At 41.7% G+C, this 20,668-nt stretch overlaps 1 protein-coding gene across 7 annotated transcripts in view; it reads right to left on the bottom strand.

Annotated features, from left to right (window-relative positions):
- The window catches only part of gab1 (GRB2-associated binding protein 1), a 266,096-nt gene that overhangs the window by 23,935 nt on the left and 221,493 nt on the right, over positions 1-20,668 (bottom strand). For all 7 annotated transcript variants that reach the window (XM_086009189.1, XM_086009155.1, XM_086009145.1 and 4 more), the window contains 3 exons: positions 14,147-14,751; positions 10,029-10,111; positions 7,165-7,468 (listed from right to left, as the gene is read on the bottom strand). In XM_086009189.1, the coding sequence (XP_085865315.1) occupies positions 7,165-7,468; positions 10,029-10,111; positions 14,147-14,751 (992 nt within the window). The remainder of the gene's footprint in view (positions 1-7,164; positions 7,469-10,028; positions 10,112-14,146; positions 14,752-20,668) is intronic.

Genomic DNA, 20,668 nt, shown 5'->3' with positions numbered 1-20,668 from the left:
ATCAGAACAGATCTGTTCAGGCAGCCCATTCCTGGCAAATATGGTCCTTAATACTGTGATGGTTTTTTCCGTGGTGGTGGAGGACATCTTTATTACCTCCGGCCACTTGGAGTGTGCGTCAACCGCGATTAAGAACATTGAGTCCATAAATGGACCAGCAAAGTCGATATGTACCCTTTGCCATGGAGATGAGGGCCACTCCCATGGATGTAGAGGGGCTTGTGGTGGGGTGTTTTGGACCTTCTGGCACCCTAGACAGCTCTTGGTTATTTCTTCGATGTCTCCATCGATACCTGGCCACCATACAAACGCCCTGGCTAGGTTCTTCATTTTCACTCCACCCAGATGCCCCTCGTGAAGCTCCTTTAGAACTTTATCCTGGAGTTTGGGTGGAATCACCACTCTGGATCCACACATCAAGGTTCCTCGGCACACTGACAGCTGTTCTCTTCTTTGCGAGAATGCTGGCAACAGTGGTTCGCCATGTGCTGGCCATCCCTTCACCATTAAATCGTAGACTCGTGAGAGAGTCGGGTCATTTCTAGTTTCCCTTTCAATGGCAGAATTTGTTACTGGTAGACATTCGACTATGGTAGAGTGGAAAATCTCCACTGGGTCTACGGTAGGTGCTTCTTCTACCGTTGGCAACGGTAGGCGCGATAAACCGTCAGCATTCCCATGCTGTTTTGATCCTTTGTATTCTATGTTATATTGGTGTGCCCCTAGAAAAAGGGACCACCTCTGTAGCCTTTGCGCTGTCATAATGGGAACACCCTTTTTAGGGTTGAATATGGAGATGAGGGGTTGATGGTCAGTCAACAAGGTAAATTTTAGTCCGTGTAGGTAAAAGTTGAATTTCTTCACTCCCCATACCAGGCTGAGTGCTTCCCTGTCGATTTGGGCATAATTACGCTCAGCTGAGTTCAATGAGCGTGACGCAAAAGCTATCGGCCGTTCCGAGCCATCAGGGAATTTATGCGATAATACTGCTCCTACGCCGTAAGGGGATGCATCGCACGCAAGTCTGATTGGCAGTGATGGGTTGTAATGAGCCAAAACTTCTTTGGACGTGATTAAGTCTTTGCATTTATGGAAGGCACGTTTACAGTCTTCGCTCCATTTCCAAATTACTCCTGTTTGTAGCAGTTCATTAAGAGGGTGCAGAAGAGTTGATAAGTTCGGTAAAAATTTATGATAGTAATTTATTAATCCCAGGAACGACCTTAATTGTGAAACATTTTCAGGTGCTGGGGCTTTTATGACCACTTCAATTTTCTCAGGTGACTTATGCAACCCTTCCTCATTAATTATGTGGCCACAATATGATATTTGATTCTGGAAAAATTCGCATTTGGGGCGATTTGCTCGTAGGCCCCATTCTCTCAGCCTAGTGAGTACCTGCTCCAAATTGGCAAGGTGCTTGTTGTCGTTTTCTCCTCAGAATCACAAAAACCCCACAGTGCAGATAGAGGCCATTTCGGCCCATCGAGCCTGCACCGACACATATCCCACCCTATCCCCGTAACCCCACGTATTTAATCCCCCTAACACTAAGGGTCAATTTATCATAGCCAATCAACCTAACCCGCACATCTTTGGACTGTGGGAGGAAACCGGAGCACCCGGAGGAAACCCACGCAAACACGGGGAGAATGTGGGGATGCCTTGTAACATCCTGTTACAAGGATGTCGTCTAGGTAGCATTGAGTCCCCGGAATCCCTTGCAGGACTTGCTCCATAGCTCTTTGCCAGATAGCTGGAGCGGATGCTACTCCGAAAACCAGTCGATTGTACTGGTACAGGCCTTTGTGTGTATTTATCGTGAGATACTTTTTAGAGGCCTCTTCAACCTCCATCTGTAGATATGCCTGTGCCAAGTCAATTTTGGTGAAACGTTTCCCTCCGGATAGTGAGGCGAAAATATCTTCTATCCTCGGAAGAGGATACTGTACCGTGTGAAGGACCGGGTTTACAGTCACCTTGAAGTCTCCACAGATGCAAATTTTTCTCTGTTCTTCAGATTTATCATTATTCAACGCTTTCTTCATGACTGGGACGATGGGTGTTGCCCACTCGCTCCAATCTATTTTGGATAATACGCCTGCCTTTTCCAAATTCTCCAGCTGTCTCGACTGCTCGACGAATTGCGTATGGCACCGGTCTTGCCTTAAAAAACTTGGGAATTGCCGCATCTTCCACTTTTATTGAGGCGGTAATGCCTTTCAAGGTTCCTAGTTTCTCTTGAAACACTTCTTTGGCGTTGGCTAAGATGTCTTTTAATCGTTCAGGTATGACGTCATCATCGTTTTTTTCCTTACTGGTCACCGTCAGTGCCTGAATGGAGTGCCAGTCTAAACCTATTTTCCTGATCCATTCACGTCCCAACAGCGGTGGACCACCATCTTGTAGAACGTATAAATACAACTTTTGTATTTCCTTGCCGTTGTATACAACAGGCACCCTTATTTTTCCTTTGGGGTATACTTTCTGCCCCGTATATGTTTTCAAGATAATGGATGTGTCTTTTAAAGGTATATGCAGAAATAGCCGCTCGTAATCCCGTCGATTTATGATGGTCAGAGCTGATCCTGTATCTAGCTCCATTTTAACTGGGGACCCTGCTATCGTGAGGGTAACCCAAATGGTCTGGTAATCTTCTTTGGCAATTATATTATGTAATTTGAGACAGCTTAGTCTCTTGTTTTCGGAGTCGCTATCGCTCTTCGGAGCTACTGTCCGTCATCATTTGTACCTTTCTGTACTTTTATTGTTTTTTTTTTCCTGTCCGTGGATTTTTTTTGTCCAGATCGGCATACCCGTGCAATGTGTCCAATCTTTCCGCATTGCCTGCATGCTTTGTCCTTGAACCAGCAGTCCCTCTGGTCATGCGTGGATCTGCCGCAGCGATAACATCTCTCGAAACCCTGTGTCATTTCATGGGTGCCGAAGTCCTGTGTCTTTTGTTGTATCTCTGCAACTCCTCTTGCGGCTGCTTCGTATGATACAGCCATACTGAAAGCCTTGTCCAGTGTTAAATCTTTTTCAGAAAGCAGCCTTTTCTGTGTTCCTTCACTTAGGAGACCGCAGACGAATTTGTCTCGAAGATAATCTGCTAGTCCTGCCCCGAATTGGCAGTGCTTTGATAGCTTTCTTAATTCGGTGAGGTAATCAGCGTTACTTTCATTCTTGTGTTGATTCCTCTTGAAGAATTTGAATCGTTCCGCCATCAGCAGCGGTGTTGGGTTTAAGTGCTCCTGTAGGGTATCAACAATTTCTTTAAAATTCTTGTCCTTTGGTTTGGCTGGAGTGATTAAGTTTCGTAACAGCCCGTATGTCTTTGCGCCCATTAGATTTAGAAGTACTGACGCTTTTTTTCCATTTTCTATTCCATTTGCGGTGCAATATACCTCCACTCTTTCCACATATGTGGTCCAATCCTCTATCTCGTTATCAAAAGCATCAATATTGCCAGACTTAGGCATCCTAGAAAAAAAATGGCGCTTCCCGCGCTTTTCTTTCTTTTCTGCAGAAAAGATATGGCGCTTCCCCGCCGCTGCTGCCGATGACAACGCTGTTTCCCTCGGGTTTCCCTTCTTTTTATTTATTTATTTACAGGTGGAGACTCGTTCCCGCCGGACTCTCTCGGCTCGGTCTGAACGCCGACCTGCTTGCAGCGCCGGCCGTCTCCCGAGTGCTCCCTCCCCGTCTGTTACTGCTTGCCTCCGCCTTCGCTGCTTGGCCTAGCTGCAGAGCCAGCCACTGGAGCCCCAGCCCGACGCCCAGGAAGGATTATTGCAGTACCTGCCACCAGCTCGGCTAGCTTGTGAAACCACAGCTTTTTCTTTTTCTTGAATTTCTTCGACTTTGGACGCCAGAGGAATCGATGTCCTCGAGGTGCTGCCGAATTGCAGGTAAGTCCGTTTCCAATTCATCGCCACTGTTGTATCCGTGTGTTAATAGAGACATTGAAGACAGGAGTTGGTTTCACAGGTGTTTACTGAACAAAGTCTGGAGGGGAACTAACTGATACAACACAATATACAGGCTTATATAGCCCGAGTGGCCATTACCGGCATTACAGTACACAGGGGGTTCTTAAAGGCACATACACTACAATACGCTCCTCTATCAACCTGCTCATTAAAAATAGTAACAATCAATCCAGGTAAAGCTTTCTGCAAATAGTTGTTCACACAGTTCCTTTACCATGTTGCAATGAACCCTCAATTGCTGAAACTCTGCTTCCAAAAAACAAAAATCATTTCCATCACATTTCCCCAACAACGCTTTCACATCTCTACAATGGAAACATCTCATATGCATTAAAAATGAAACATGACAATCTGAAACTGCAATGTTATGGGGAAGTTTGCCTGTAAGTGCTATTGATCTCACTTAACAATTCCATTTTAGGAGGCAAAGATCAGCACAAATGCACATCATTGCTAACCACAACACATATATACCTAATATATACAATTCATCCCCAAGGAAAAAAGGTCATTAGAAATTTGTAATTTCTTTTTTAAACCAGTCATACCACACATTAAAGATTATAAAATAAATGACTGATCTTACCTAGTCTGGTTCACATTAGGATACAATCACTATCTAGGCTTCACGCTGCCTCGTTGACAGTATTATAAGCAATTTCAACTGACAGCGTTTGCTCTCGTAAAACATCAGTCCATTTGAGGAAGCGGTTTTCTCTCAGAATCATCTGCATAGGCTTTAACAAAATTTACAGGGAACATGGTGGGTGGGGGAGACAGAATTTCAGGCACACAATTCTGAAACCCACAAACAACGTGGATGCTCCAGAATGAGTTCCACTTAGGAAGCTCTTTTCCCACTCCTCCAAACCTACACAGGAATTTGATAATCCATGTGTTTCTCATTATGTAACAACACTGGGAAAATACTTCCTATTTACAATAAAACATTTCTGAACACAAACCCAAGTGCAACAATATCAATAAACCACAAATATCAGTTATAGCAACAATGCAAAATAGCACGTTTTCAGTGCCTTTCTATCTATGTGGGAGTGCAAGTCACTGAGCTTTATGGATCAGGCATTTTTCTTTCATTTCAGAGACGGTCAAGAACCAACACTTGACGTACATCCTGAACAAAAATAAAGTGCAATTCTATTTGGAATTTTTTCATAAAGGATCTGCCAGAAGGTTATCTGACATTTCCAACAAATTCTTAAGCAGCCGAATACTATTCTTTAAAAGATGATTGCTTTCTCAATGCAGCAATGCAATTCAGGCTCAGTGACAGTACATGCAAACTTGCTTTCAATTTACAAGTTTATTTTCAATCTAAATACAAGTTACTGGGTTGGAATACTGTACTTCTATAGGGGTGCATCATCCCTCAAAGGGTGGTGCTGGCATATTACCTTCCCTCTGTAATCCCCAGCACTACATCAGTCTAACACTCAGAGTAGCATGGGTGGTGTGAGACAAGGAGCGCTGATTGAATGGAAGCAAAGGACTAATTAAAGGACAGTGGGCAGAAAAAAAGTGTTGTAAGCAGATTATTTAGGTAATGTTCTTCAAAGTTTAACATGCATATTATTGTCACTAGGATCTCAGTGAAAGGTAACAAGTATGTAATCTTTGTGCTGTGTCCACTTGAACCGTGAAAAACACCCAGCATTGCAATTATAGATGTTGTATTTCCAAACTTGGGTTGTGTTCAGAAAGCATTTTGAGCTGTAAAGCACTAGGGTCAAGGATTGAGGTGGGAGATACCCGAGGTGTTGAACTTTCATGTAGGAAATACATTCCCGGAAGTGTGATTTCCCCCCCACCCCTCCCTGTAGTTATTGGCACCAAGATGCCAAATGTGAAATGTGCCTAGTGACAACAGTGATGCAGGAAACTTCAATTCACTTCCTAATGAAATATTAAAAATCAATTTTATACATTACTTTAATGCAAGTATTGTTAAAATTAACCCAAGGTCTTAGCAGCAAATGCAAAGTGATGTTTGAGTACAAACTCAGCTAGCAGCATCCTCCACCAATGGCAGCTATACAATCAAAGCATTTTGCAGAAAGGTGTACTCAAAGCCCAGGTACAGGAGCACATCACATTTATAAAAACAACCAGACAGCAAATACAATAACATTCCAAACACAAATCAAACATTTTAGCATCGCACCATTTCTAAAGCTGCAGTAGACTGAATCAAAGTAGCTATTTTACTAACAGAAAGAGCAATTCAGGTGGTTTAATGTAATAATGTCAATTCAAAAGATATTTTCCAATCAAAATTGCGAAGTGTCGAAGCCAATTTTGACTATGCAGCAAACTACTGTGTCATGTTTGGCTGGATAATACCATTTCTCGATCAGAAACTTGGAAAATAAACTCAAAAATAGTAACGTCTGTGTCAGGGAATCAAAATCCATTCAACATACATCTGCATGTGGTGTAGGGAAACTCTGCTTTACAGTTGAAAGCAATCGAACAAACCAAATGCATTTAAGAGTGCAGGCGGTCTTTTAACAGGACACAGGTGAACACCATAATTTTCCACACAATCTAGACCAGGCCTTTCTCATGGCTAGTGGTACTGGCAAAGGCTTTGATACATTATTAAAGTAATCACTCATTTTGAATCAGGGAAAGTGTCTTCAAAGCATATTTTTCAGCTTTATTAAAAAAAAATCCTAAATTGACACGCAAATTGAGTTTATTTTCCAACTTATTTAATAGTTGCGATATTGAAAAGACAATCTAAAATAATTGTAGTTTTGAATCCAGTTTCTCCTGCACAAGTCCAGATTGACATTGCAATGAATAAGTAGCTTCTGTGCAGGTTTTCTTTTCCCAAATTTTGTAGCAACACTTAACTTTCAAAATGCTTTCATCTAAAAACATCTCAAACTTTAATGTGAGGCTCATCGACACTTCACATTCTTGCAAATTTCAACATTAACAGCAAACATTTTAAAATAATTTTATCTTAACTGTTCAAAGAATAAAATATCCACTTTAAAAAAAATTTTCCTGTGATAAATCACAAAATATTAAAACATTTATAGTTATGTTATCTAATCTTCCTTTGCATTTTTAACAAACCAAGGGTTAAACCACAATAAATGTAAACGATTTGCAACAAATGAAGACAGTACAGATCTACTCTTACCTTTCCGGTCAGGTTTAAGGTTCCTGTCTACTGGTGGTGGCTGGCAATCAGCAGTAGGTACAGGCCTCCTGGGAGGAGTTTTGGGGCTTACCCTGAAACCCATGTGCGCTGGAGGTGGGACCTGCATTCCCAGTGTGGGGAAATCAAAAGGACCAGGTGTCATAGCTACATAATTCGTGTCCTGGATTGGTTCAGAGTGGCTGATTGAGTGCAGGCGTGGCGGAGAGTTGGCATCCATGGGTACGTAGTTCTGGTCGGCTTCTTCATTACTCAAACTTGCCAGTGGCATCATACCCTTCTTTTGCTTAAAATTGAAGGGGGAAAAAAAAGTTTTAATAAAAAAAAGTTAAATCGAATTGCCAATTTACTTTTTTTTTGTAAAATGTAGGACAGCATCCCCCCTAGTATCAGCTTGCCTCAGTTGGCACCACGCTCACCTCAGAGTAAGACATTCATGGGTTCAAACCCCACTGCAGGGCTTGAAGACCTAAAGTAGACTCACACTTCCGTGCAGTACTGATGAAATTCTGCATTGTCAGATGGGACGTTAAACAAAGGTGGATGTAAAAGATCCCACTGCACTAATCGAAGAGGAGCAGAGTTTTCTCCCGGTGTCCTGGCCAATACTACTTCCTCAACCAACACCACCAAAACAGATCAACTGGTCATTTATCTTATTGTTGTTTGTGGGACTTTGCAGTATGAAACTTGGCCATTGTGTTTGCCTACATTACAACACGACTACTCTTCAGAAGTAATTCACTGGCTGCAAAGTGCTTGGAGATGTCCCGAGGACATGAAAAGGCACTTTATAAATACAAGTTCATTCATTCTGATCCGTATGAGATATACACATACACACACGTGTATGCCCACGGTTCCTGACACGGACCCCAGTGGATTTTCCAGAATCAGCTCTATTTGCGTATTTTTGACAGCCTTCCAGCCAGATTTCTGACAGTGCCTGTAAACGAACGGAGGGGGAGGCAAGCGATTTAAAATGTAACTCTCTCTACCCCCTATTCCTTTTTTTAAAAATTCATTCTCATGATGTTGCCATTCGTGGCAAGGCTGGCATTTATTGCCCATCCCTAGTTGCCAAGGTGGTGGTGGGCCTTTTTCTCGAAGTGCTGCAGTTCGTGTGGTGAAGGTGTTCCTACAATGCTGTTAGGTAGGGAGTTTCAGGATTTTGATCCAGTGATGAAGAAGGAACGGCGATGTGTGTCAGGATGGTGCGTGACTTGGAGAGGAATTTGAAGATGATGGTGCTCCCATGCATCATCCGCCCTTGTCCTTCTAGGTGGTGGAGGAGGTCACAGGTGTAATACCCACTGGAAATGTTATGTACGCTAAGTATGGTTATCAATCTTTAACTTAGACACTGTATTATCATTGTTATAAATCCCTGGGTTAAAGTTGCCCATGTGAAGGTACGGCAAGAACTTTTAAGGACACAATGTGACTAAGAGCAGACTTTCCATAATTCTGCACCAGTATCAACTGTTGCAGACAGTGAGGCTGCGCAGTCTCCAGGCAGAAACCCCAGGAGGAAAGGGTGGAGTCGGGTTTTTAAAAGAGCAGAGCCCGGCAGTTTAAAAGAGCGAGGCCCGAGAGCGCGAGCAGAGCCCAGCAGTTTAAAAGAGCGAGGCCCGAGAGCGCGAGCAGAGCCCGCCAGTTTAAAAGAGCGAAGCCCGAGAGTGGGAGCGACTGGAAGAAAAGAGGGCAGGAGCTCTGAAAAGAGGGCTCAGGAGGCAAATGGCTGCTGCATCCCGTCCCGGGCTTCCAAACTCGGCCGCCGCCCTTCGTATTAGTAGCTCTGCATCCAGAACTCAAAGTGGGATTCAGTGATCGTGAAGAGAATTCAACGAAGGGGATCGGAGTCGTAAGTCTTGCAGACATTATACATACCATGAGCTCCAACTTAAGCGCGCCAACGAAAGAGTGCACTCGAATTTGGACACAGGGACAGATTCTCCTTTGAATCCATGTAAATGGAGAATGTATGTTTATTATGTCTAGATTCATTCTAATGTATGCAAATGTCTAATTTAGGTCATTGACCCGTAATCTTCTTATACTGTCTGACGTTAAAACTATAAAGTAAGATAATTAGAATTAAGCCATTGTAGTAGTGATCTCCTTACTGGACTATAGAATACTGTCTACAACAGAGACCACATCTCACATATATCTAGAGAACCGTGAAGGGGTTACACAGGTTTGAGAGGTGCTGCTGGAGAAGCCTCAACAAGTTGTATCCTTAGATAATGCACATTGCAGCCATGGTATGCCCTGAATGTTTATGCTGTATTTTTATTATGCCATACTTTAGGGTCTCAACTTTTCTTCGGCAAGTTAATTTGCAACACTGAATTAATGACAGGAGTATTGGGACACATGCACCACAAGCATTTGAGATTGTATCTTAAAAAAACAAAGGTATCACGCTGATCTACTGCAGAAATATAACAGACTTAGGCCTACTATAAATGAATTCAACAGTCAACCATTATTTGACTTATAATGAGTATGAGGAAATAATCTAGAAAGCAATTTAAAAAATAAATTCTAGATTTAATTTCTCCTAGAACTACTCAATGAACATCTCTTCTATAAATACAGCATTTGGTAATAGCTACTCCAGCAGTGCTTTACAAAAACTTATGATTTTGGGTGTCACAATTCAGATTATGTGAACTGCTTTACTTAGTTGTTATTTTAACACAACTCCATTGTGCCTTACAATATACATTGAAAAAAAGCACGTTTTTATGCTTGTGAAGACAAAACGGTTTATGAACAGAATACAAGAAATAAGCACAGCTTTGAGATTACTTATATAAAAATAAATAAAATATACTTACTAGGTAGCTACTAAACCCTTCCCCAAGATCTACTGAATTTGAAAACGTTCGTGGAATATCATAGCTATCTTGAGGACCACAGTCTGTAAAGGAAGGGGTTTCAAGAGTGAGATCACAAAAAACTAAAAAGTGCTCTCCCAGAGAAGAAAGCAGAACACAAACAACAGAATGTGTTAAATTCAATGTTAGAAAATATCTGATACACTGAAAATGAAGACAAAACCAACCAGTTAGCCTAACATCTGTGGTTGGCAAAATGTTGTAGTCCATTATTAAGGAAACAGTAACAGAGCATTTGGATAAACATAATTTAATAGGACAGAGTCAGCATGGTTTTATGAAGGGGGAGTCATGTTTGACAAATTTGCTCAAATTCTTTGAGGACGTAACATACAGGGTGGATAAAGGGGAACCAGTGGATGTAGTGTATTTGGACTTCCAAAAGGCATTTGACAAGGTTCCACACAAAAGATTACTGATCAAGATAAGAAATCACGGGATTGGGGGTAATATACTGGCATGGGTGGAAGATTGTCTATCTAACAGAAAACAAAGAGTTGGGATAAATGGTTCGTTCTCGGGCTGGCAATCAGTAACTAGTGGTGTTCCACAGGGGTCAGTGCTGGGACCCCAACTCTTTACAATCTATATTAACGATTTGGAGAAAGGGACCGAGTGCAACATATCCAAGTTTGCCGACGATACAAAGATGGGAGGGAAAGCAGTGAGTGAGGAGGACATAAAAAAACCTGCAAAAGGACATAGACAGGCTAAGTGAGTGGGCAGAGATTTGGCAGATGGAATATAATATTGGAAAGTGTGAGGTTATGCACTTTGGCAGAAAAAATCAAAGAGCAAGTTATTATCTAAATGGAGAGAAACTGCAAAGTGCTACAGTACAAAGGGATCTGGGGGTCCTGGTGCATGAAACACAAAAAGTTAGTATGCAGGTGCAGCAGGTGATCAGGAAGGCCAATGGAATCTTGACTTTTATTGCAAGGGGGATGGAGTATAAAAACAGGGAAGTCTTGCTGCAGTTATACAGGGTATTGGTGAGGCCACACCTGGAATACTGCGTGCAGTTTTGGTTTCCATATTTAAGAAAAGATATACTTGCTCTCGAGGCGGTTCAGAGAAGGTTCACTCGGTTGATTCCGGAGATGAGGGGGTTGACGTATGAGGAAAGGTTGAGTAGGTTGGGACTCTACTCATTGGAGTTCAGAAGAATGAGAGGCGATCTTATCGAAACATATAAGATTGAGAGGGGGCTTGATCGGGTGGATGCGGTGAGGATGTTTCCACTGATGGGTGAGACTAGAACTAGGGGGCATAATCTAAGAATAAGGGGCTGCCCTTTCAAAACTGAGATGAGAAGAAACTTCTTCACTCAGAGGGTAGTAAATCTATGGAATTTGCTACCCCAGAGAGCTGCGGAAGCTGCAACATTAAATAAATTTTAAATGGAGATTGACAGTTTCCTAGCAGATAAGGGAATTAGGGGTTACGGGGAGAGGGCAGGGAAGTGGACGTGAGTCTAGATTTGGATCAGCTATGATCCTATTGAATGGCGGAGCAGGCCAGAGGGGCCGTATGGCCTACTCCTGATGTTCTTATGATTTGAAGTACAATAATTGTAGTGCATCTTCCCTATAAAAATGGCAATCAAGACCACTTTCAAGTATCGTAACATTTGTTGTGGCCATCACAGCTTTGCATAGGTTTTTAAGACTTGCAAGGTCGGAGTGTACTGCATGTTTAAAAGTTTGGCTGTTGGTCTATAACTGGTAGATGTTTAAGGTGGATCTTTCATACAGATACAAGTTAATGTGCTGGAATTGTACAGTAACTGAAAATAACAGCTTTAAAGCTACAAAGAAATGGATTTAATACAAATATGAACTAAAATGATTAATGGCACAAAAGTTACTTAATGTCAGGAATTTACTTCAGCCTGCACCTCCTTTTATTTTCAGTCTGTACCACACCCTGCCAATACAGGCCTTTTAAAACAGAAAAAAGCACTCCCAGTACTGACCCGACAATTAAAAAAAATAGAAACCGTGGCAATTTTCCATTCATAAAATAAAAACGTTAAAAAGATTTAGGAGCAATGAGTGAGTCAGTGCACGGATACAGTGAGTCACAGCGTGGTGCAATTCCAGTTCATAGCAGAAAATAGTTGTGTGGCAAGTTGCCCGTCTAAGGAGGAGAAACAGAAGAGATGTGCCTCTTCAGAGGGTGAAGTCTACCGGTGCTCTCATGCATGCTTCCTACTCTCTGGTTACAGCAGCAGCAGGATGCTGCCTACTCTTAGCTGGAGGGGATTACATGATATTGGATAACTAGAAGAAGAACATTACTGACAGTAAAATTAGCTGATGCCAAATTTCACAAAGGCTGACATATTAAAAACATATTTAAAATATTTTTGCAATATACTTGCATAATATTAAAATAAATATTATACCAGCATGTAACTAACCCAAATTGAAAAGCTAACCTAACTTGGGTTGAGTTTGATGATTTCATAAACCATATCAGGAAGGTAAAAAGCTGGTATATATTTTGACTGTTTCAGGTTTGTAATTAGTTTCAGCCACTTGCACTGCACTGTGGCAGTAACTTGACATCCAGGAATGAAAGGGCTGCCAATCCCTGAGTCAACACTCTCACTCACCAACTAAGCCTCTGGCAGGCAGCTGTCACCCAAGCACAAATCAGAGCCCCTGTCCAACCGGAGAAGCTAAGTTTCCTTTATCGTGCAACAAGGTACCAACAGATTTTGGATAAATTACATACAGAAGAGAAGTTTAAAAAAAGGGTGGGAGAGGCTGGAATATTTTGCACTGTAAGTACTTCCTATTGAGCATCATTCTCCATTAATAGCAATTAATGGTTGTACATGGACACATACCTGGCTGCCTCAGCTCTAGAATATGGGTGGCAGAAGTGCCTTAAACTTTAACCAGGTTAGCAGGTAAGTTGCTAATAAAGGGAATGAAAAACAAAGCCAAACTAAAGAAAGTGAATGCTCATATATAAACAGTGCTGCCCGAGGCTCCATCCCATGCAATAGAACTCTAGAACTGCACAACAGGAACATTTTTAAATATAAATCACTGAGGCAACTGCAACATGGTCACCTGTTCCACAGAATTGACTTTTGTGCTTGCTGGGAGCACACTAGGCCCCAGACAATGTGTGTTGGAGTTATTAATGGACAAGCCCAGACACACACTCAGCTCAAAAGTGGAGATTTGACTTACAGACCCCTCTTCAGAAACTCCGAAAATACCTGTACGTGTTAAGGTAGTGTCACAATAGTCAGGCGAGTATCTCCTTTGGTGCTTTACAGTGGCATATTTGAACCAGGCTAGGTCAGCAGGTGATCAACTTTGCATTTTATACAGTCGAGTACGTTTTAATGATGAAAGCAAGTTTCTCTTGTTTTTAACCATTATATAAATTATACATTAATTATAAAAATAGGTTTATACTGAAAAGGTACCTCCTTCCAGCAACTGAATTTTCCCCTTCAAGACTGCTATTCACCCCATGAACAAGCCAGTCAGAAGGGTATTTGAGTGTATGGATTTCCAGGCACATCTGAACACGAGAATTCCTCATATCACTAAATAACATTCCCAGAGTCATTTTCCTGGACATGTACGAACTTGTCAGTGTGCACTAGCTTTTGACTTCTTGGCTTGTCCTTTAGGTCACAACTCCACATTTTCAGAAAACATCCCACTTTTCCCTCCTCCTCATCTAAATTGATTAAGCAAAATTCCATGGGTTCCCAGTGCCCTCCAGGGCTATTATTGATCCATGAGCCTCAACAGCAAATGTTGTTAGATTATTCAACCGTGGAATCATGCACACACTTTCCAGGAGGGGGCACTGCAAAACGATCAGGGCAGGGAGCGGCTTTACTTTTCCTCTCACTAACCCTGGAGCAGTGAGGCCAATTGTAGCACTCTTATTACAATCTCAACTGAGACCAGATATCTCAGCACAGCCTGGCAATTGAACCTGGGGCCTTCCTGGTCTTTATAATTCGATGGATAAACTGGGGGAGCAGAGAAAGGACAGTTACTTACACAAGTCACTGAACTGACCTTTTCTTAGCCAATGGCCTTCCACAGTGCCAATGGTGTTGCTTCGAAGAGTTTTGCCGGACGTAGGAACGCTGTAATTAGTATCGGCCTCTGAGGATGATCGAGGTACACAATAGGTGTCCACCGGGGAACGGTCATGAGATAAAGAAGGTTTTGGTGGGCGAGGTGGAGGAACATCTGGTATAGGTTCCAATTTTGAGCAACTTTGACTCAGGGTCCCCTCCACAGAAGATCGTGGAATCTGATAAGTACCTCCAGGTGTTGGAGGAATGTCATAACAGACAGACATCTGTCTCATTTGATTCTCTATACCAGATATCCGTGAGGGTGTATTAAATACGTATAAATCTCCTTCACTATCAGCAGTCGATGGAGAGCAAGTTCCAGCAATTATGTCTTGAGAATAACTCCTTGGCAGGTTGTAAAGATTTGAATCTGTAAACGTGGAAGTAACTCTGGGTGGGGGAGAATCGTAAAAGCTTTGCTGTGAAAAGAAGCCATTCATAGCCTGTTTAGGTGCAGGAGGTGCTGGGGGTTTGTGTGAAGGTACATTGTCATTGCAATCAGTTTCTGATGAGGTGGACTTCAAAGAATCTGCATGCAACCTGAAAAACAAATCAGAACACTTCAGAAACTGTTTCCCACACCAGCGCCATTAGGTATGCAAAAAAGTGATCAGTGCAAATCAACAGTCTGCAATTAGCTGCCTTTGGTGGAAACTGATTTTACGGAGGCAATTTAGCAACCCCAACTTTTCTTTTGGGCAGATTCATAACCTATGGATTAGAATACTTAGAAGTACTTTTGTAATTATTTCAAATAATTTCAAGGGAATGACATTGAGGGCATGCCTTCAGTGTTGGCCTGCTGATCTCACCTGCTTCTAATTTAACGATTTACAAAAGAAATGATGGGGCTGCTACAAATACACACTTCAACCAGCAGACAAGAGAAAGTAAATCCACTGGAATGCAAACATGCAGACAAGAAATTTTACATTTAAACTTCAAATAAAATTCCAGTGCTTCAACACAACGAGAAATTTTCACCCAGAGGTAAACCAGATTGAGATTCTACCTTCCATAAACCTCAGCTCATCCAAAACTCTGCTACTCATATCCTATCCTGCACCAAGTCCCACTCACCCATCACCTCGGTCTTCACCAATTTATTTTGAATCCTGCGCCCCCAATGCCTCAAATTTAAAATTCTCATCCTGGTGTTTAAATCCCTCTATGGCTTCACTCCCCCATCTCCTTCAGTGGCACAAACCCCCCCCCCCAAACCGCCCTCAGACTCCGGCCTCTTGTGCACCCGCCCCCACCCCCCTTTGCACCACTGGCAGATGTGCCCTAAGCCTTCTAGGTCCTATGCTCTGAAATTCCCTCCCTAAACCACTCCGCCCCTCCACCTCCCTCGCCTCCTTTAATACCCTCCTTAAAACAAACCCCTCTGACCAAGCTTTTGGTCACCCCTCCCAATATCTCAATCTTTGGCTTGAAGTTCATTTTTCCTTACACCTCTGTGAAGTGCCTTGGTATGTTTTTCTCTGTTAAAGGCACTAAATAAATGTAAGTTGTTAAAAACCAATCTACTTTAAGTCACTAAACTCGATACACATGCACCACTGATTTCACTTTTTTGTCTCTTGTTACTACTTGCATTTTCACAGGAAATGGATTAGAAAATTCAGTACAATCATTCCATTCTTTTGGATCTGCCTCTCTCTTTAGAACAAAGCTCTATACTTCTGTGTGTTTGTATTGTTTGACATGGAGGAGCAATATTCATTGCAAAGGCCAGTTTTGTGTGTTCAATTATAAAAAGGACAAATAATCCAAAAAAAAAACACACAACAGATTCACCAGGATGGTACAGAAGATAAGCAACTAAAATTAGTAGCAGACGAGATACTGCGACTATTTACACTGGAACAAAGAAGCTTAAATGGAGATTTAAAAAAAAAATGACGGCGGGTTTCGATAGGGTGAATCTGGTTGGAGAATCAGTGACAAGTGGTCACCAATTTACAATGCTCACTAAGAGTAAAAAGGGAGGTTAGGCGAAGTTTCTTTATGCAGAGTTGTTGGAACATGGAATCCTTTGCCACAGGCAAGAGTTGAGGCAGAAATTATTGCACCTTTTCAGGGAAAAAAGGTTTAACATTTGAAGCAGAGTAGGATGCAGGGATATGGGAAGAGAGCAGAACAATGGGATTGGTTTTGGAGCAAAGAGCAAAGAACTGTCTGATGAAAATAAGCTCTGGTTTATCAGATCTTTCATCATGTCGAGCACTACTGCTCCTCCCTTCCCAAGGTTTCAAATTTGCACAATTCTGTGTGTAATTCCACCACACTTCCATATTTTCTTTTAAGAGCAAAGATCTTACCCATAAAAATTAAACCGATCTTTCATATACCTTGGGGGAGGAAAACAGATTACATGTTTCTCAGTAAGTGTGAATAGCACTTTAAACAATGTCAATTTTGAACACATAATAAAAAGTTACAGAAACAGAAAATGCTGGAAATACTCCGGTCAGGCATCATCTGTGGAGAGAGAAACAGAGTTAACGTTTCAGGTCGACGACCCTTTGTCAGAACTCACGACGAAAGGTCATCGACCTGAAACGTTAGCTCTGTTTCTCTCTCCACAGATGCTGCCTGACCTGCTGAGTACTTCCAGCATTTTCTGGTTTTATTTCAAATTTCCTGCATCCGCAGTATTTTGCTTTTGTAATAAAGAGAGTTGCTGGGCAGAATACCAAGGTTATTTTTTTTTTTTTATATAAACGACACACCGTTGGAAACTGCCATACAAAGAATAAAGTGAACACCAATACTGGAAAATGTTACAAGTCAGTCTGCTGCTGCAATCAACTGCATTTCCAACATTTTCAGATTCCACAGATTTTTCCACACCATCTGAAAACGTACATCAATTTTGCTTTAATCGATACAGGAGCCACACTTGAAAATATACAAACTATTTGAAGCATATACAATGGCACTGGAAATGAGTCCAGCTCCATTTTAACAATGGAAAATGTGCAATTGTGACAGGGTAATCACAATACTAGGAGTAATACAGCAGCTATAGTTTAAAAAAAGTAAAGTTTTTTCTAACAAGGCTGTTGATCAATAAATCTGACTGAACTTGGTTTTACAGCTAGCATTACAGACAGAAGCACCATTGCTAATGATGTCTTAGGCTTTGACACTTTGACCTTCAAGCAATATTGCAGAACAACAGAATCTGAATCCCACCTGGGTGATAATTAAAAAAACAAATCATAGGCCAAGTAACTCTCACATTCATTTTCATGCCTTTGCCTTTGCTAAAAGTAGCTCTTGAAAATAATTTAATGAATCTTGTTCCACAATGAAAATGCATATCTTTATTATTCATGTAGAATTAAAAAGAAAAAGGTAATCTTGCATCATGTGAGTTTAAACAAGATTTGTCTGGTCCTTCAGTGTTCTATATTAGACACATTCTGGCCCAAGGTCCATGATATTGCATATCAGTGATTTGAGGACAGTGAATTGAAGTTATTTGCTTGACTGGAGTTTCTGACATGGAAAGTGAGGAGAAGAAAGGGTTTAAAAAAAAAAAAGTTTACTTCTATAATTCACTACTACTTTATGCAAGAACATCTGTACACCTGTCAGACTGCACAGCAGCATTTTCATAGAAAAACAAAGTTGGAAACTCAGCAGGTCAGTCAGAATCTGTGCAGAGAACAGACAAGTTCATGTTTTGGGCATGGACCCTTCTTCACCTGAAACACTAATTTTTAATCTGTTCTCTCCACAGATGCTGATTGACTTCTGAGTCTTTCCAGCATTTTCTGTTTTTGTTTCAGTTATCTGCAGTATTTTCTTTTTACTCACATTTTCAAGAGTTTGATCCAAACAAACAGAAATTTGTTCTGAAGATAGAGAAAATTGATTCGTCTCACTTTTAGTAAATATATGCTTAAATCCAGTAACAACTGCCAGAATGGGTAATACATTCCAGTGTTAAAAGCCTAATTGTCTGGACCCTGCAGCTAATATACTACTGTAAATCTCAACTTCTGGTAGCTGCAATAGCAACCTTTAATAGTACAATATTGTAGATGACCCTCTATAAGCCATGCAGAAATACTTAGAACAGGAATTTGGGGCTAATAATTGTCAATTTTTGAAATGATCAGGTTCTCACGAATAATCTATACCATAATTGATCCACACACGCACATCTTACTCATTCATCATTTTTACATGCAGAATGATTCAGTAGTCACCTTGCATTGAAGCAAAACAACTTGCATCAGTAGATTTATGCATGTTTCTGTAGTTCAAATAAATAAAGTTATGTGATCTAAAAAAAGGGCCAAAAATAAAAGTAACCTATGCATCTATGAAAACTTTATAAAAGCATCCTTATGAACTTCACCTTCATGCAGGTTTTTACTGTAGTTACCTGAAAATTTTGAGTTACAACTTCTGCAATGGTGTACAAGGTTTTTTGCTGCTCAGCATAAAGCTTAACGCCGCAATGTTAACATCAGTATGGCATACACCTTACTACCGCCAAGTTCAAAAGCTGGTATATGGATCCAAAAACGTTGGCAATCTTCACATCCCAGCCTAGACAGTGACCGTCGACAGCCTATGTGACCCTGTCCTCACACTAAGTCCACAATTACATATACTCTTGACAAAGGGTTTTGAGCTGAAACGTTGACTCTATTTCTCTCTCCACGGATGTTGCCTGGCCTGAGTTTTTCCAGCATTTTCTGTTGTTATTCCACAATTACATATACTCGCCAGTAGGGGTCACTGGGTAGTAATCAGTAGCAGATCACCGGCTGATTTTTACCGTCCTAACAAAGGGTTTCTGAGGTCAATTGAAAAGCTTCAACTGTTCCTGCTGTTTACATCAGTTATTTTGCATATACATATACACACACACATATATACACACAAATATACATTGTACAGCATATACGTACACATATGCATATACACACATATATATACACATACATACACAGCATGTATACACACACCTGGTATATATTGTTATAGGTTCCTACCATCTCAGTCTCCTTTTCCGTACAAACAGCAGTCCTTAAACAATCCAAGTTCCAAACACCTTTTAATGCACATAACAAAGCAAGACCACACAGTACATCTTTCACCTCTTCCAACTCCCTGCCTCTTTCAGGGACTATTTCTCTTGAACCTCCCCTATAATGCTTAGCTGGCTGGGAAAAGCCTCCACCCACTCCAGGTGCTCCCACTCCCAGTGCAATTATCTTTAAAGGGAACATTCTTAAAGGGGCCATACCCATCTTCTAGGATCATGGCCCTCATCCGCCTGTGGCTGACATACCGGCCCTCAATCACCCCCTGCTACACACTAACCCCACCCCAGCATAGAGCCATCTGGTCTAGCGGCCTGCACTGCGAGGTAGTATGCTCGGGAGAGGGTATTGGCGTTCCCATGAGCCACTCCCGCCCGGTGCTCCACCTCAAAACAATAGGGCTGGAGTGACAAAAAACACTGGGTAAAACGGGTATATTTTGCTTTGTTGGGCCACAACCATTTGAGGGGCGCATGATCGGTTATTAGGAGAAACTGCCACCCCAGTAGGTAGTAACTTTAAGATTTCTACGGCTCATTTAATCGATAGGCACTCCTTTACCGTAGTGCACTCTTGTTCCTGAAGCAATAGGTTCCTGCTCAGGCTGTTCCTCTCCCTCAACTAGTTGAGAGAGTACAGCAGAGGCATTGGTTTGCAACACAAATCTTTTGCTAAAGTCTGGGATCCTGAGCACAGGATTAATACACAGTGCAATAGCAAAATACTGCAGATGTTGGAAATCCGAAATAACAACAGAAAATGCTGGAAAAACTCAGCAGGTCAGGCAACATCCATGGAGAGAAATTTGAGTTGACGTTTCGGGTCGAACCCTTCTTCAAAACTGGAAAGAAAAGAAATTAGATCGAAGGCAGGGCTGCGATCGGACAAAAGAAAAGAAGTGAAAGAAACAAAAGAGCTAGATGAGATGGTAATAGGCTGAGATTAGGTGTAAAGTGTACTGGCAGGGCAAGAGATAGCTGCCAGGTGTGAGAGAAACAAAAGGAAAGGGGGTGGTAATGGAGTGGAAAAATTACAAGAAAAAATGTGTAATAGGGGCCGAGGTTATGATCTGAAATTGTTGAACTCGATATTGAGTCCGGAAGGCTGCAGAGTGCCTAATCGGAAAATGAGTGCTTTGTTCAGGTCCCTGAAAGCAGCCTCTGCCTCAGGGTTCCACTGTACCCGTTTTGGTGCCTTAGCTTTAGTCAGGTTGGTAAGAGGGGCGGTTTGGGTAGCAAATTCCTGAATAAATTGTCGGTACAACACCCAAAAGTCCTGACTTGCTTCTTACTCCCAGTCAGGCCAGGCTTTTAAAGCTTCTACTTTGTTAACCTGACGCATCACCACCCCGCCCCCTACAGTGCATTCTACGCATTTGGTCTTGGACA

This window comes from Somniosus microcephalus, chromosome 2 (genome assembly GCF_052327205.1).
Source record: "Somniosus microcephalus isolate GS21.2 chromosome 2, FLI_Smic_1.0, whole genome shotgun sequence".
NCBI lineage: Eukaryota > Metazoa > Chordata > Chondrichthyes > Squaliformes > Somniosidae > Somniosus > Somniosus microcephalus.
Note: the sequence above shows the minus strand (reverse complement) of the source record. Positions and strands in the feature narration are given on the sequence as shown.